Source organism: Cyprinus carpio, chromosome B11, assembly GCF_018340385.1.
Source record: "Cyprinus carpio isolate SPL01 chromosome B11, ASM1834038v1, whole genome shotgun sequence".
Lineage (NCBI taxonomy): Eukaryota > Metazoa > Chordata > Actinopteri > Cypriniformes > Cyprinidae > Cyprinus > Cyprinus carpio.
The window spans coordinates 24,550,839-24,565,897 of NC_056607.1; the positions used below are offsets into that span (position 1 = coordinate 24,550,839).

Below are 15,059 nucleotides of genomic sequence, written 5' to 3' on the forward strand. Positions count from 1 at the left end.
GGTCAGACGAGAGTCCGGCTGCAGCTGTGTCCAGTGTGAAGGCCGTGTTCAGCATGCAGCTCCTAAAGGAGGAGATTCATACCGGATCAATAATAAATATGATGACAGTCACACATTGCTGGCCGTGTCAGAGATCATTGGGCGAGCGCATACTGATCTCATACAGTGTGTGATTGTTGTGTCTCAGTACCTGAGACTGCAGGCCAGCTACATGTCCTCTATGTACTCACATCTTTAGGATGAAAAGTTGTTGTGTGTTAAAATGGAATTAACTCTTGCTGTGACAGCTTGATATGGTATTCAAAGAATTGAAATAAAAGTGTAGTAAACTAGGATTGTCTGTGTAAAGGAAATATTTTTAAATGTATTTTTAATATAATAATTATAATATAAAAATATCTAATTATTATATTATTTAAAATTTAAATAAATTATTATAATTATATTTTGATTATATTATAAATAATTATAAGTAAATAAATTAAAATATTAATGTCAATTAATCACATCCAAAATAAGTTTTTGTTTGCATAATATATGTGTGTATTCTGTGTATATTTATCATGTATATATAAATACATACACATGCATGCATATATTTCAGAAACATGTTTATATATTAAATATATTTATTTATAAAATAAATTATATTAATATACATATAGACATAAATAGAAGTAAATATTTTTTAAATATATACTGTGTATTTATATATACATAATATACACAGAACACACACCGCATACATTATGCAAACAAAAACTTTATTTTGTATGTGATTAATCGTTTGACAGCACTAATTATGATATTTAGAAAATATTAAAGGGATAGTTCTGTCATTATTTTGGGGGGGGGGTGTTTACAGAACACTCTTTTCAACTCAAAAAAACTGAAAACTTTTTGTGTTTCAGCCGTTTATTTACACAAAAATGGCATTTTGTGGACCTAAAAACACTAACCTTTGAAAACGAGTTTTTGGAAACTATACTGTTATCGTCTCCAAATAAAACAAAAATATAAGCATGTGTGTATTTGTTGAGGGACATCGCCACCTACTGGCCGGGCATTAATACAGCATTTCTGTTATTTTTCTGGTCATCTAGATCATGAAACCTTTTCTGTTTTTCTGTAACTGTACCCTTGCTCACTCTGATGTGGCTCTGAACCTGTGAGTTTCTTTTCCAGCGGAACACAAAAGAAGATATTTTGAAGAATGTGGGAAACCTAACAGCTGCTTGTTTGGAAGTCAATGTGGACCAGCAAACAGAGTTCTCCTTTTTGAGTGAATTGTCCCTTTAAGTGATTAAAAACACTGCACAACCCGTATTAGAAAGAACTGTTTTTAATTACAAACTTTACATGTACAAAAAGTTGAAAACAACAGTCTACGCGTCCGTGTGTGGAATCAGCGCCCGAGCCGATTGGTCGGCTGAAGTGTGACGGAGCAGCTGATTGGTCGCTCAGGTGCTGTGTGTGGCCTGCTGCATGATGACGGAGCAGAGACTCAGTAACTGCAGATACTCGTCCGCGCCGTCTGACAGACACTTATCCACCTCCTGAAACACACAAACACCAGGGACCTTATCAAAGCTCACCATATATTCTAATGCAGTTTGAGAGTTTGAAATGAAGAGCTGCAACCATGTTCTTAACTAAGAAAACTACTTTCTACACTTGAGAGAGATGTTTAGAGTCTGGAGTGTGTTTAAACCTGTAGCTGTCAGTAATTGATGCTGCACTTGAAGCTTTTATTCTGAAGGAAACTCCAGCTTCAGTGAAAACAGGCTTACAAAACCCCCCTCACTACAAATCTAGAGAAACACTGTGAAGATAAAGCAGAACTGCTGTCTGCTCTAAACTCACAGCAGGTGAAATAAAGGAGCTGACTGCATTCATTCAGTGTGAAGCAAGCCCTTCTGAGACAGAAAACACCGGATCAGCAGCTGATCGTCTGAACCAAGTGTGTGCTTCACTTTGAAACAGACTTGATGAAGAGATGAAGCAGATCCTTTGACAGAATAATGACCCAAACACAACTTTAAACACCTTTTATGTTTCAATATGATTTAAACACTACACTTTCTGCCCTGAAGACCTATCGTTTCATATCGAGATAATATCGTTAGATCCCTATCAAACACACAGAACAAACTGCTGGTTTCCTCCGTCTCTGCAGACTTACAGCCATCTTCTCCGTGATGACAGACTTCTGTTTATCGCTCAGCTTCTCGTCGATGATGACGTCGTGTAACTGGTTGAGGACGTTGGTGGCGGCGTATCCCTGATCGATCATGTCCTGCACATATCAAGAGCGGGATTATTGACCAGAGCTGCAGAGATGCAGAAGCCCCTCAGAGATGACTGACCTTCACAGCGAGCTCCAGCTTCTCAAACGTGCCTCTGCAGCAGATCTGGAGGAGCGCCTCGATCACTTTGGGAGGAACCACCTGGAACAGAGAGTCTGAGAGTTAAGATGCGTCTCGGAGACGCTCGAGCTCCGTCAGGAAGGATCCCTCACCCCGGCGATCTCGATGATGATCTGCTCGGTGATCTCTTGCTCGGTGTTGAGTCTGGCGGCGCTCTGGAGGTAAGTGATGGCCTTCCTGAGATCTCCCTCCGACACCTTCACCAGAGCCTCGATGCCCTGCCGCACACGCAAGACACACGCTTGACAAAATATCTATTCAATTTACACTACACACCTTGTTTCTGTAGCAGTGTTTTATCAGTCAAACATTATAAAGACAACGTGTGAACAGTAACTGGGATTTTTTCCAATATCACAACAAAAATAAATGAAAAACAAAACATTAAACAGATTTGTAAAATAAACAAAATAATACATTAATTCATAAAAAAATAATTTAAATGATGATTAAATAAAAAATGGAAAAAATAAAAAATATGTAAAAAAAAAAAAAAAAAAAAAAAAAAAAGTACATTCAAAATCAGTAAAATTAAAAAAAAAAAATTTTTTAAATGAATGTATATATTTGTATAACAAGTGTGAACAGTAATTGGGATTTTTCCCATCACCAACAAAAATAAGTAAAAATAAAAAAAAAATGTAATAAAAAAAGTGAAAACATAAAATAAGAAAATTAGTAAATTAAATAATTTAAATTTTAATCATTAATTTAAAAAAAGAAAAAAAAAACAATTAAAATAAAATTAAAACTTTTAAATGAAGATATATTTCTGTGAAAAGTAATTAGGATTTTTTTTTTATTAACAAAAATAATAAAAAATTGAAGTATTATTTCATAATTTTAAATGTGTAAAATAAACAATAGATGAATAAAATACATTAAAAATAATTTAAATAATGCAAATAAAAGTTATAAAAAGAAAGAAAAAAAACCCACAAATTTAAAAAATAAAATTAAAAATGTAAAAGATTAAATAAAAAATGAATAAAATAAGTGAATTTTTTTTTTTAAATACAAATAAAAAAATATATATAAAATGAAAAAAGTAAAATTTCAAACGTAAAAGATTAAATAAAAATTAAAACTCATTCATTTGATAGATACTGTGCCTAAACATAACTTTAAACACCTTTTATGTTAGAATAAGAAGATTAAATATATTTTAAACACTACACTTTCTGCTCTGAAGACCTATCGCTTCTTATCGTCATGTGACCGCGATAATATTGAGACAGTTTTGCTATCGTGATATTGATAATATTGTTACATCCCTAACAAACACACAGAACACAATGAATAAAATAAATGAACAATTAATTTAAAAAAAAAAGAAGAACACAAATAAAAGAATTAAAATGAAAAACTGTAAAGGATGAAATAAATGAAGCTGTCCATGCACCTCTGTGGTGTACTTGAGGTTCTCCTTCCCGCAGATCTGCAGCAGACGCTCCTGCTGGATGTGATTGGCCAGCGGTTTGAAGCGGAACTTGGAGCATCTGGAGGTCAGCGGCTCAATGATCCTGTACAGACGGCAGGAGTTAGTCTGTGCAGCAGCAGAGGCTCATGGGATTGCTGGTGCTCACACTGACCGGCTGACGTAGTTGCAGATGAGGCAGAATCGTGTGGTCCGAGACTCTTTCTCCATGGTGCGTCTGAGAGCCGCCTGAGCCGCGCCGGTCATAGAGTCCGCCTCGTCCAGGATGATGATCTTAAACGGAGGACAGGGCTTCCCGCTGCGGTTCAGAGAGGAAACACACGCCGGTCAGTCAGTGTGCTCCATAACCAGTCCTGATCCCATAACAAACACTCTGAGTGCTGGCCGACACCTGCGCAGCTTTCTTTAAATCAGTGTTGAATTTCTACATGTCAGTGTGAGCTGATCTGATCATCAGAGACACAGAATAACTGTTTGACTTGAATCTAGGACTGGATAAATCCAAACGATGGCCGTCTCTGGTGTATATATGGAGTACACACTCACTCTGGACGTGCTCCGGCTGCAGTCAGCTGAGCGAAGCTCTTCACCTTCTCTCGGATCACCTGTATCCCTCGTTCATCAGACGCGTTCAGCTCCAGGACTCTCTGACGGTACAGCTCCGGTCTGAACACACACACACACACACACACACACACACAGACACAGACACATACACACAGACACACACACACACACACACACGTATACACACACACACACACACACACACACACACACACACAGACACAGACACACACACAGACACACACACAGACACGCACACACAGACACACACACAGACAGACACACACACACACACACCACACACACACACACAGACACAGACACACCGACACACACCGACACACACCACACACACACACACACAGACACACACACACACACAGACAGACACACACACACACAGCGACACACACAGTCAGACACACACACACACACAGGACAGACACACACACACACACACACACACACTGAACACACACACACACAGACACACACACACTGAACACACACACACAGAGACACACACACAGACACACACACACACACACAGACAGACACACACACACACAGACAACACACACGAACACACACACAGAGACACACACACAGACAGACACACACACACAGACGCACACACACGCACACACAGACACAGACACACAGACAGAAACACACACACACACACACAGACACAGACACACACAGACACACACACACAGACAGACACAGACACACACAGACACACACACACACACACAGACACACACACACAGACAGACACACAGACAGACACACACACAGACAGACACACACACAGACAGACACACACACACACAAACACACAGACACAGAACACAGAACAATCACACACAGACACACACACACACAGACACACACACACACAGACAGAGACACACAACACACAGACAGACACACACACACACACACAGACACACACACACAGACAGACACACACACACAGACACAGAAACACACGCACACACACACACATACAGACACACACACACACACACACACACAGACACACACACACACACACACACAGACGCACAACACACACCAGACACACACACACACAGACAGACACACACACACACACACACACACACAGACGCAGACACACACACGCAGACACACACACGCAGACACACACACGCAGACACACACACGCAGACACACACACAGACAGACACACACAGACACACACACACACACACACACATCAGCATCAGTAGGCCTGTCGCAATAATATCAACTTAGCACACAATATATATGATCTCATTATTTCTGGTGCATTTTTTGTTAGAAAATCCAAAATAATGTTTTTGTTTACATAATATAAAACAAGATACACAATAATACAAAACATCTAATATTTTGACACTTAATTCCCATGATCTACATATTCTTAAGAATCAAAAGTTGGAAGTGTGTAGGCCTTCTTGCATTATTGTGCTGTTATATCATGATTATATTCAGTGGCATGAAATGATGGCAGAACGGACAGTTGTTATGGGGACAGGTCCAGGCGTCAGGAACACTCACCCATAAAGCTCTCTGGCGGCCGCTAGGATGGTGGACGTCTTTCCGGTTCCAGGAGGACCGTAGAACAGCAGGTTGGGCAGCTGCAACGACACGTTATCATCACTGCATAACAAATACAATAAAACCAGCAAACACGTTATATCACACAAGTGTTCTCACATTAACACATGATTACAATTCTAAAACTTTTCCTGGTAAAATTCTAAAAAAAGAGTTTTCTACAGGGACAGTCCAATAAAATAAGTCTGACAGAAGATGCACTGAGTCAGTCGACATCTGCTCAACACCACGTGATCAAATCTAGCTTTAAAAGATTACGAGATTTCTGGATGGGTTTGATGTGATTTCTTTAGCGTCCCTGTACTCATTCAGCACAGATGATTTCAGATCAGTTCAGTAACTGTGTAGAGTTGATGGTTTATAAACCTAAAGCAGCTCTACAGAAGAAAACAGACAGTGTTCAGTTTCAGTGATGTCCAACCAGTTAATATTAAGAATTACTTTTTATTTTGATATTCTCAATTATCACTTCATTTTAGTCATTTTGTTGTTGTGTTTTTTTATTCTTTTTTTGTTTTTGATTTTGTTTTAAGTTTTAATTTTTTGTCTTGGCGACTGAATAAAATAGGAAAAAATCAAGTTTTATTAATAATACTTCAACAAAACAAATATTTGGCACATAATTTAGATTTTTGCCAATCTTAGTACTTCAGCACTCTTTCTTATTTATACATCTTATATGTTAATTTTAAAATTAGTTAAAGTTTTAGTTATTTTGTTTGTTTTTAATGTCCAATTGGGTTTTAATCATGTTTTATTTCAGTTTTAGTAAATGTAGTACTTCAACATAAAAAAGAGAAATTAGAGAATAAGTTAAGTTTTTTTTATATTGAGTTTTAGTAATATTAGTACTTAAATTAAATGAGAAGTTTTGCCTTGGCAACTTATTACAATAGAAAAAGTTTAAGGTTTGTATATTTTGTTTTAGTAATTTTATTTTACTGCTCCGGGTGTGTGTTCACAGTGTGTGTGTGTTCACTGCTCTGTGTGTGTGCACTTCGGATGGGTTAAATGCAGAGCACAAATTCTGAGTATGGGTCACCATACTTGGCTGAATGTCACGTCACTTTCACTTTCACTTTCACTTTCACTTAAATCAAGTTCAACGAGATGAAAATTTAGACATTTGACTTGGTAACTAATTGAAATAAAATGTTTTTTTTTTTTTTTTTTTTTTAATACTGTATATGAATATATATTATTTATATTACTGGTTATTTTGTTTCAATTGTTGTAAGTGTGTGTGTTTATATGATAACCGAGAGGAAGGATCCGGCTGCTGATTGGTTGTGAGATGTCATGTGATCACCGAGCGTCACGCACATCAGCGCCCTCTAGAGACTTCTTCAGTACTGCCACCACCTCCTCCTGGAAGGCCACTTCATCCACACACTTCGGCCTGCTGCAGAGAGCACACACACATCACAAATAACACAAGAACACACACACCACAGACAGACTTCTGATGATTTCAAACAAGTCTCTTCTGTTTATTGTTGAAAACAGTCGAGTAGAAGTTGTTCAGGATTCTCTTTTGTAACATTATACATGTCCTGCTGAATGAAAGTGTTATTCTCTGCACAGATGTGGTGAGGCCTCACTATTTCTCCACCCAGGGCACCGCCTTCTGCTTCTTCTCTCCAGCTGAAGATGAAGAGGAGGGTTTCTGAGCTTTCACACTCTGCGATCCTTTCAGAAACGCCTGCATGTCTCCTCCTGTGCAAACACACGCTTCAGATTAAACAAAACACTCTTGTCTATTAGTAATTATGATATTTTTCATCGTGATTATTTATCTGGACTTCATCATCATCGTCATTAGAGTCAGAATTCGTCTCGTATCTCCGTTCAGTCGCTGTTAGTCGGATGTTAGACGCGCTCACCTGACGCTGACGCGGAGAGAATTCAGAATAAATCACTTTATGATTAAAATCAAACACGAATCGCACTCTTCTGAAACTGTTGACAGACCGCGAGCCGCGTCGGATTCCCGCCAGACGCGCGGATGATGACGTCGGCACGTGTTACGTCACTGGCGCGCGCCGCTGACGCGAGTGACGGCGGCTCGTGATCATCAAATGACGCTTGTTTGTAATCATAATAACATTAATATTATTCGTAATGCTGCCACACAGCCAGGAAAACTTATTTCGAAGACAAACCATCATTGCGTGTTCATAAAATGCATTATTTTTGAACTAACCTAAAAAGTTGTATAGGCTTTTTACTAAAGATATTGTTACAAAAGAATAGTGAGCACTTACTTCTGCTAATGAAGAAACCTTGGGAGGAACTGGGGATTTTTTTTTAAATTACTACAACAAATTATTAAATAATCATAACAGTAAAATAAATGAATCGACTGAAATAAAAAAATCATAAAATAAATAAATAAAAATAAGATTAAAATAAATGAATAGATTAAAATAAAAAATAATAATAAAATAAATAAATAAAAATAAGATTAAAATAAATGAATTAGATTAAAATAAAAAATAATAATAAAATAAATAAAAATAAGATTAAAATAAATGAATAGATTAAAATAAAATACAAATAATAAAATAAATAAATAAAAATAAGATTAAAATAAATGAATAGATTAAAATAAAAATAATAAAAAGCAAATTAAAGATATATTAAAGTGTAATACACTAGCTAGCTAAATATATTTAAACTAATCAAATAAATAAAGATTAAAATTGTTACATTTTGATTAATTGTGAAATATATTTTTAAAATAAATTATGCTATGGGAAGAAAATAAAAGAATATAAGATATAATAAAAGATTAAAATAAAATAAATACATTGAAATAAATAAAAATGCCAATTTGTGTTAAATTGTAATAATTAAACAAATATTAAAATTTAATTAAAATTAAAGATAAAACTGATACAATAAAAATGAAATAATATTTTTAAATAAAAGTAACTAATTATATTAGAAAATAAATTTGTAATAAAATAAGATTAAAATAAAATGAATATGTTAAAATAAATAAAAACGTATTAAAGTTAATTTAAAAGTTAGGCACATAAATAATACATATAACAGTAGAGTACTATTATTATAGGAGTAGAAACCCATGTTAGATGAAATGTGTTGCAGTGTTGTGTTATTCTGCTGATGGGAGTGATCTGCGATCGGCGTCCCTGCGCTCCGCTGGTTTAGTCTGACGTCATTACGTCATCACACTCAGAGCAGTCTCACAGCAGAGATCAAGCAAATTTAAAAACTAAAAATCAGTGTCGTGTCTGAAATCAAAATCACGGAGTGTATCCAAACTATTGTGATTTTTAAAAAAAATGTACATGTGTCAAACTCTAAGCGTGTTCTTTCGTTTTTCTCCTAATGTATATTTCATATCTCACTTTATTATGCTCACTGAATGTGATATATATTGATATATTTATTGTTTTATATTTATTACGCTGGATTTTCCTGCTGGCGGAGTCATCGGCGCTCTGTTAAGTGTGCCTGCGCCGCCCGTGCGTCATTGCGTCATCACACGCACAGTGTTTTTGCTTCGTCTCTTTCAAACCGCGGAGAGACTCTCGCGTTTACCCCCTCGGGTTTCCTCTCAGTTTGGACTTTTGCGCTCCATCCGATGCTCCCGCGCTCGCGGTGGACCTCGAGGAGCGGCGCGAGGCTCGGTGACGCGGAACGCGGAGAGTTTTCTGAGGCGGTTTACTGCGCATGTTCGTGAACCGCCCGAATGAACGCGGATCGATAAAACACCGAGATCTGACCCAAACACGGCGGAACCCGACACACGGATCCGTTCTGTGACCGGAGTCCCAGCGAGCCGAGCCCGATCGCGCCGATCGATATCTGATCGATATCTGAGGAGATGCGCGCGCACTGATCGCCTCGGGGACCGATAACTGATCGATAACACACACTGGAGCTCCGCTGGAGGATGCGATGGTCACTCTAGACAGGTGTGCTCTTCCTCCTCCTCCTCCTCTGGTGTGTCGGATCAGGTGGATGTGACACACACACACACACACACACACACACACACACACACACACACATCACACATCATGCAGGCTGCGCCCTTCCAGTATGATTTCTACAGCGAGGAGAACGCGCCCAAATGGAGAGGACTGCTGGTGCCGTCACTCAACAAGGTGAGACAGCTGTCAATCAATCAATCAACCACCACACGTCACATCCGTTATATCTGTTCACGCACCCTCCGGGATTCGAACCCACGACCTTAGTGTTGCGAGTGCAGGGAAAACATGACACATCATCATCTGAATAAATAATGTCTCCATTGATGTGTGGTTTGTTAGGAGGACAATATTTGTCTGAGATACAACTATTTGAAAATCTGGAATCTGAGGGTGCAAAAAAATGTAAATATTGAGAAAATCACCTTTAAATTTGTCCCAAATGAAGTTCTTAGCAATGCATATTACTAATCAAAAATTAAGTTTTGATGTATTTACGGTAGGAGATTTACTAAATATCTTCATGGAACATGATCTTTACTTAAAATCCTAATGATTTTTGTCATAAAAGAGAAATGTATAATTGTGACCCATACAATGTATTGTTGTCTATTGCTACAAATATACCTGTGCTACTGATGACTGCTTCTGTGCTGCAGGGACACAGATATATAGGGCTGGGTATAACTTGAATTTTATCAATTCTAGTGTTGATTCAATATTCCAACATTTATTCTGTGTCTGTTTACGAAGCAGATCTAAAACACTGTACTCGTCTGTTTATGATGATATAGTGACGTAGTGTTCTGCATACTAGTGGATAAATATAAAAGAGTCGTTTTAAATCACATTGAAATGAATCTGTTTTTGAGACCCAGCTCTTCGATATAACGAGATGCACACAAAACTGATGCTCGATCTCGTGATTGTTCCCAGTAATATTTATTCAGAATATTGCTCTCTATCCATTCTGACCCTCGGTAGATTTTAAACTGAGACGGTGACGTCCTGATACTGATAATCACTAATGGAATACAGCTTTGCCTTTCCACAGATGATGCTGTTAAAAAGTCTTGAATCGGAGCAGAACGTCAAATTCAAATATATATATATATATCCATTTAATGATGATGATATCAGTACATTTATAACAATATAAAGCAGGTGAGATTTGCTATATACTGTGATATATAAAAGTTTATGAGAAGAATGTATGAATGTATCATCTTTGTATAGAAAGCTGTGTGGTAATGTACTGTAGTTACATTTTTGTTACAGTTGGGATTTGCTGTATAGTGAGTTGGATACACATAATTGTAGTTATTAATTTATTATGTGGTTATATTGAGACTTCTGAGGAAACCTGTGAGGTTGTATTGATGGTGGCTTGTTCTGACAGGCCTGGTTACTGTTTGGTGTATAAGTGACGGAATATATGCAGAATGATTGCATCATAAATCATATCGGCTGAAAGGATTGTCAGTGTTGAAATGGCTCAGGCTGTCACTGATGAGCTGATCTCGTGAAGCTGTGTCTGTGTGCTCAGATGATCAGCTGCTGATCTCCAGCTGTGCGCATATAGAGTGTGGGGGCTCTGTGTGTGGTTTTTGATCTCGCTCTCTGTGTGTGTGGGAGTGTTTTGGTTTTTTTTTTTTTTTTTTTGTGTGGCTGTGTCCATAGCAACAGCAAAACTCAGAACACTCGTATTCGCCCTCATGCAAAATCCATCGAGACACTTATAACTCAAATACATAGAGTCCATAATCCATAATAACACTTTAAACGCTGCTTGATCTGTGCAGATTTCTCTCCTGATTCACACCAGAACACTTTTTTGGTTTTTTAAGTGTTATTATGGATTATAGACTCTATGTATTTGAGGTGATTAAACGTCTTAATGTGGATGTGTTTCATCTTTTGTCTTGCTCCAGATGTTCACTGATGGATGGAGTGTGCTGTGGGTACTTGTGGATTATTGTGATGGTTTTTATCAGCTGTTTGGACTCTCATTCTGACGGCACCCATTCACTGCAGAGCATCCATTGCTGAGACACTGATGCAGTGCTACATTTCTACAAACCTGATGAAGAAACAAACTCATCCTAATCTCAGATGAACTCAGGGTAGATAGTTATATTTTAAGTGACGCTTGGTCGGTCAGCTGATGTCCGGTCATCAGCAGCGTGTCTGTTCTGAGGTTTAGTGTCAGTCAGTGGATGATGCTCATCTTCAGGTTATAGCTGCGGTTAGTCATTTATTATTATTATTATTATTAAAGTCTCTTCTGCTCACCAAGGCTGTGTTTATTTGATCAGAAATACAGTAAAACCAGTGAAATATTATTACAGTTTGAAGTAGAGCTTATATTTTGACGTGTTACCATGAGGACCTTTTACGTTCCTGTAGCTTATGAATATGATTGTATATTTCTACTGTTTATTTGGCATCTTTTTGCAACTTTTGATAAGTGACTCAGACAATAAAAAGGCACACATTTTCCGTCTAAATTACACAAGAAGAGGAAACTAAAGCTGTGTAGCAGTACACACATCACACGAACGGAGCTGCTATTAACAGTTAATTAATAATAATAATAACTGAATAATTGTTCATTTATGATGCTCACTGATAGTATCTTGTACCAGTGATTGTTAGTACGCTGTAAGGGACTTTATTAAAACACAATTGTTGAGAATGTGTAGTATTACTAGTTTACTAGCTATTAAATATATATTTTTTAATTGTAAATATTCAAAAAAGTGCAAGTGTTCAATAATTCAATGTATTAAAAATACAGTCATTTATATTTTAATAAATGAACATAAATGAACTATTATATCTAAATGAACATATATAAAGTATATTTTTTGCTGAGATTTGATGATGTGACACAAGTTTGCGTCATGATTACGCAGTGACATCACAACCTCATTAATCAACAAACCCACCTTCCTTTAGCAACTCACACACACACACACACACACACATATATATATATATATATACACACGATAAAAATGACATTAATAAGTGCAGTTACTAAGAACATTACATGTTCATTTCTTGTTTGCGTTTGACAGTGAAGCACTAAGCTTGAGTTGGGAAGCTTACAAAGTTTATTTTAACAACAGTAACATGTCCAAAATCTGATTTTTATGTAGAAGAGGTGTATATTGTACTCTTATTAAATGTAGCGTTATTCTGCTGTAGTCTTGTATGGATCAGATCCACAGTTTCAGTGATTGTGTGTGATTTAGTCGCACATTGAAGAAAAGTTTGTTTTAAAGCACTTTGTGACTCTTCTCACTTCAGACACAAAACGGACCAAATCTGATTTCTTAAAGATTTGATATTTTATAATAGAGATTTTTTCGTTGTTGTTTTATGATTTCAAAATAAAGGAAAATGTATAAATGATTAATAAGCTAACAAGTGCTCCTCTGCTGCCATCTACAGGTTGTAATGGTGATTTGAAGTATTTTTTAATTTTACACAAGTGTTCGTTCTCAGCATTATATTTTGGTCAGGGTCATCCCATTAAAAATAACATGACGCAGATTTTTTGGGCTGATTTTCTTCTTTTTTTCCATTCATCTCATAAAAGTGAGTTTGAGCAAATTATTGCAGGTAGTAGTAGCAGCCCAGTGACTCGTTCATGTGCACTGACAGACTCCAGATTAATGCTCTGCCAGCAGGAGGCGCTGCTGGAGCGAGATATAGCGGTTTCCACGGTAACGGCTGTAATACAATAAACAAACGCTACTTTATCAGGCGTCACAGGAAAGACGGAATAACATCAAAGCTTTTCTGAAGACGGTCGGTTCTTTCAAAGATACATTCATATAAAAACACCCGCGCTGCTGCAGTGCTCAGTTTATAAATATAAAGGAAGTATAAGCCTTTGGGAAATCTGTTTGTGACGAGCTATAAGTCAAATGGCCAAGTGATGACAAAGATGCAAGAGTTCACCCAGAACTGCTGAAGAGTGCGCTGGCCACGAGAGAATCAGTCACATGATCTTCAGAAATCAGTTTAACTCTGAGTTCTGCTCTTGTTTTATTACCATTTTCTAAAACTGTAGTGAATAAACCGTGATAATGTGAGAAATGCTGAAGAATAAACTTGGGTTTGGCTGTAGATATAGATGATATTGTCCATCATAATGCAGAACGACCCGTCGACGGAGTTCTGTTTCTGTGTTTCTCCTTCGAGCTCAAATATTGTCTTCTAACCTCTGAAAAATCTAATTTTACAGCATATTCATATGTTTATGTTTCTTTGATTCATGATCACATGACTTGCAAAACATAAAATATTTTTTAGTAAGCAATTTTTAATATATATATTAAATTGGACCTTTATGATTGGTTTAACTTAATGAATTAGTTTTTTAATTTTAAAGTTATTTATTTTAATTGTACATTTGTATTATTTAAATATTTTTAGTAAGAGCTTTATTTTGATTTGAAAATGTCTCATTAGTTGATTAAATTAACTTTTTACAAGTATATTATTTTTAACTTGTTTTGACTTTTTTAATTCACTCACATTTTTATTTAGATTTTTATTTATTTATTTTAAATTTATTTATTTTAGTTTTACTTTATGATGTAAATTGTATTTAATGCTTAATTTAGATTTTTTGCAATTATTTACACATTTTACTTTTTCATATTTATTTACATTATTACAACTTTTAATTAATTTATTTTTATTTACATTTTTATAATTTAAGTATTATTTTTGATTAATTAGATTGTTTTAAATTATGTATTTGAATTTTAAATGTGATTATTAGCTTTGAAATTATTTACTTGTTTTAATTTTACATTTGTAAAATTGTTTTATTTAGATTTTTTCATTTTGCAATTTACATTTGTATGATTTCATTTTTAGTAAGTGCTTTGTTTAGATCTTTTTTGCAGTTATTTACTAATTTCAATTTGACATGATTTTTAAAATTTTTAATAAGTGTTTTATTTAATTTTTTTTTTTTATCTTAATTTTTCTTTATTTATTAACGTTTTTGGAGTTAGTTTA

The 15,059-nt window shown here is 36.0% G+C and overlaps 2 protein-coding genes across 3 annotated transcripts in view; one reads left to right on the top strand and one right to left on the bottom strand.

The window, feature by feature from the left end:
• Nucleotides 1–1,326: 1,326 nt before the first annotated feature.
• rfc4 (replication factor C (activator 1) 4) lies at nt 1,327–10,021 on the bottom strand. Of its 2 annotated transcripts, none has more exons than XM_042734700.1 (11): nt 9,892–10,021; nt 7,659–7,773; nt 7,381–7,459; nt 5,998–6,077; nt 4,411–4,530; nt 4,019–4,162; nt 3,829–3,949; nt 2,519–2,644; nt 2,367–2,447; nt 2,183–2,296; nt 1,327–1,556 (listed from the first exon to the last, which is right to left on the bottom strand). In XM_042734700.1, exons 2-11 carry the CDS (start codon nt 7,763–7,765, stop codon nt 1,461–1,463), a joined length of 1,068 nt encoding a protein of 355 aa, XP_042590634.1. In that variant the 5' UTR covers nt 7,766–7,773; nt 9,892–10,021; the 3' UTR covers nt 1,327–1,460. The 2 variants fall into 2 exon arrangements, with proteins under 2 accessions (XP_042590634.1, XP_042590633.1); XM_042734699.1 differs by lacking the exon at nt 9,892–10,021 and adding an exon at nt 7,941–8,100.
• Nucleotides 10,022–10,104: 83 nt separating this feature from the next.
• Nucleotides 10,105–15,059, top strand: part of sos1 (son of sevenless homolog 1 (Drosophila)) — a 46,905-nt gene continuing 41,950 nt past the window's right edge. Inside the window, 1 exon segment of the mRNA XM_042733474.1 lies at nt 10,105–10,193. Within this exon segment, the coding sequence (XP_042589408.1) occupies nt 10,107–10,193 (87 nt within the window). The 5' untranslated portion in view covers nt 10,105–10,106.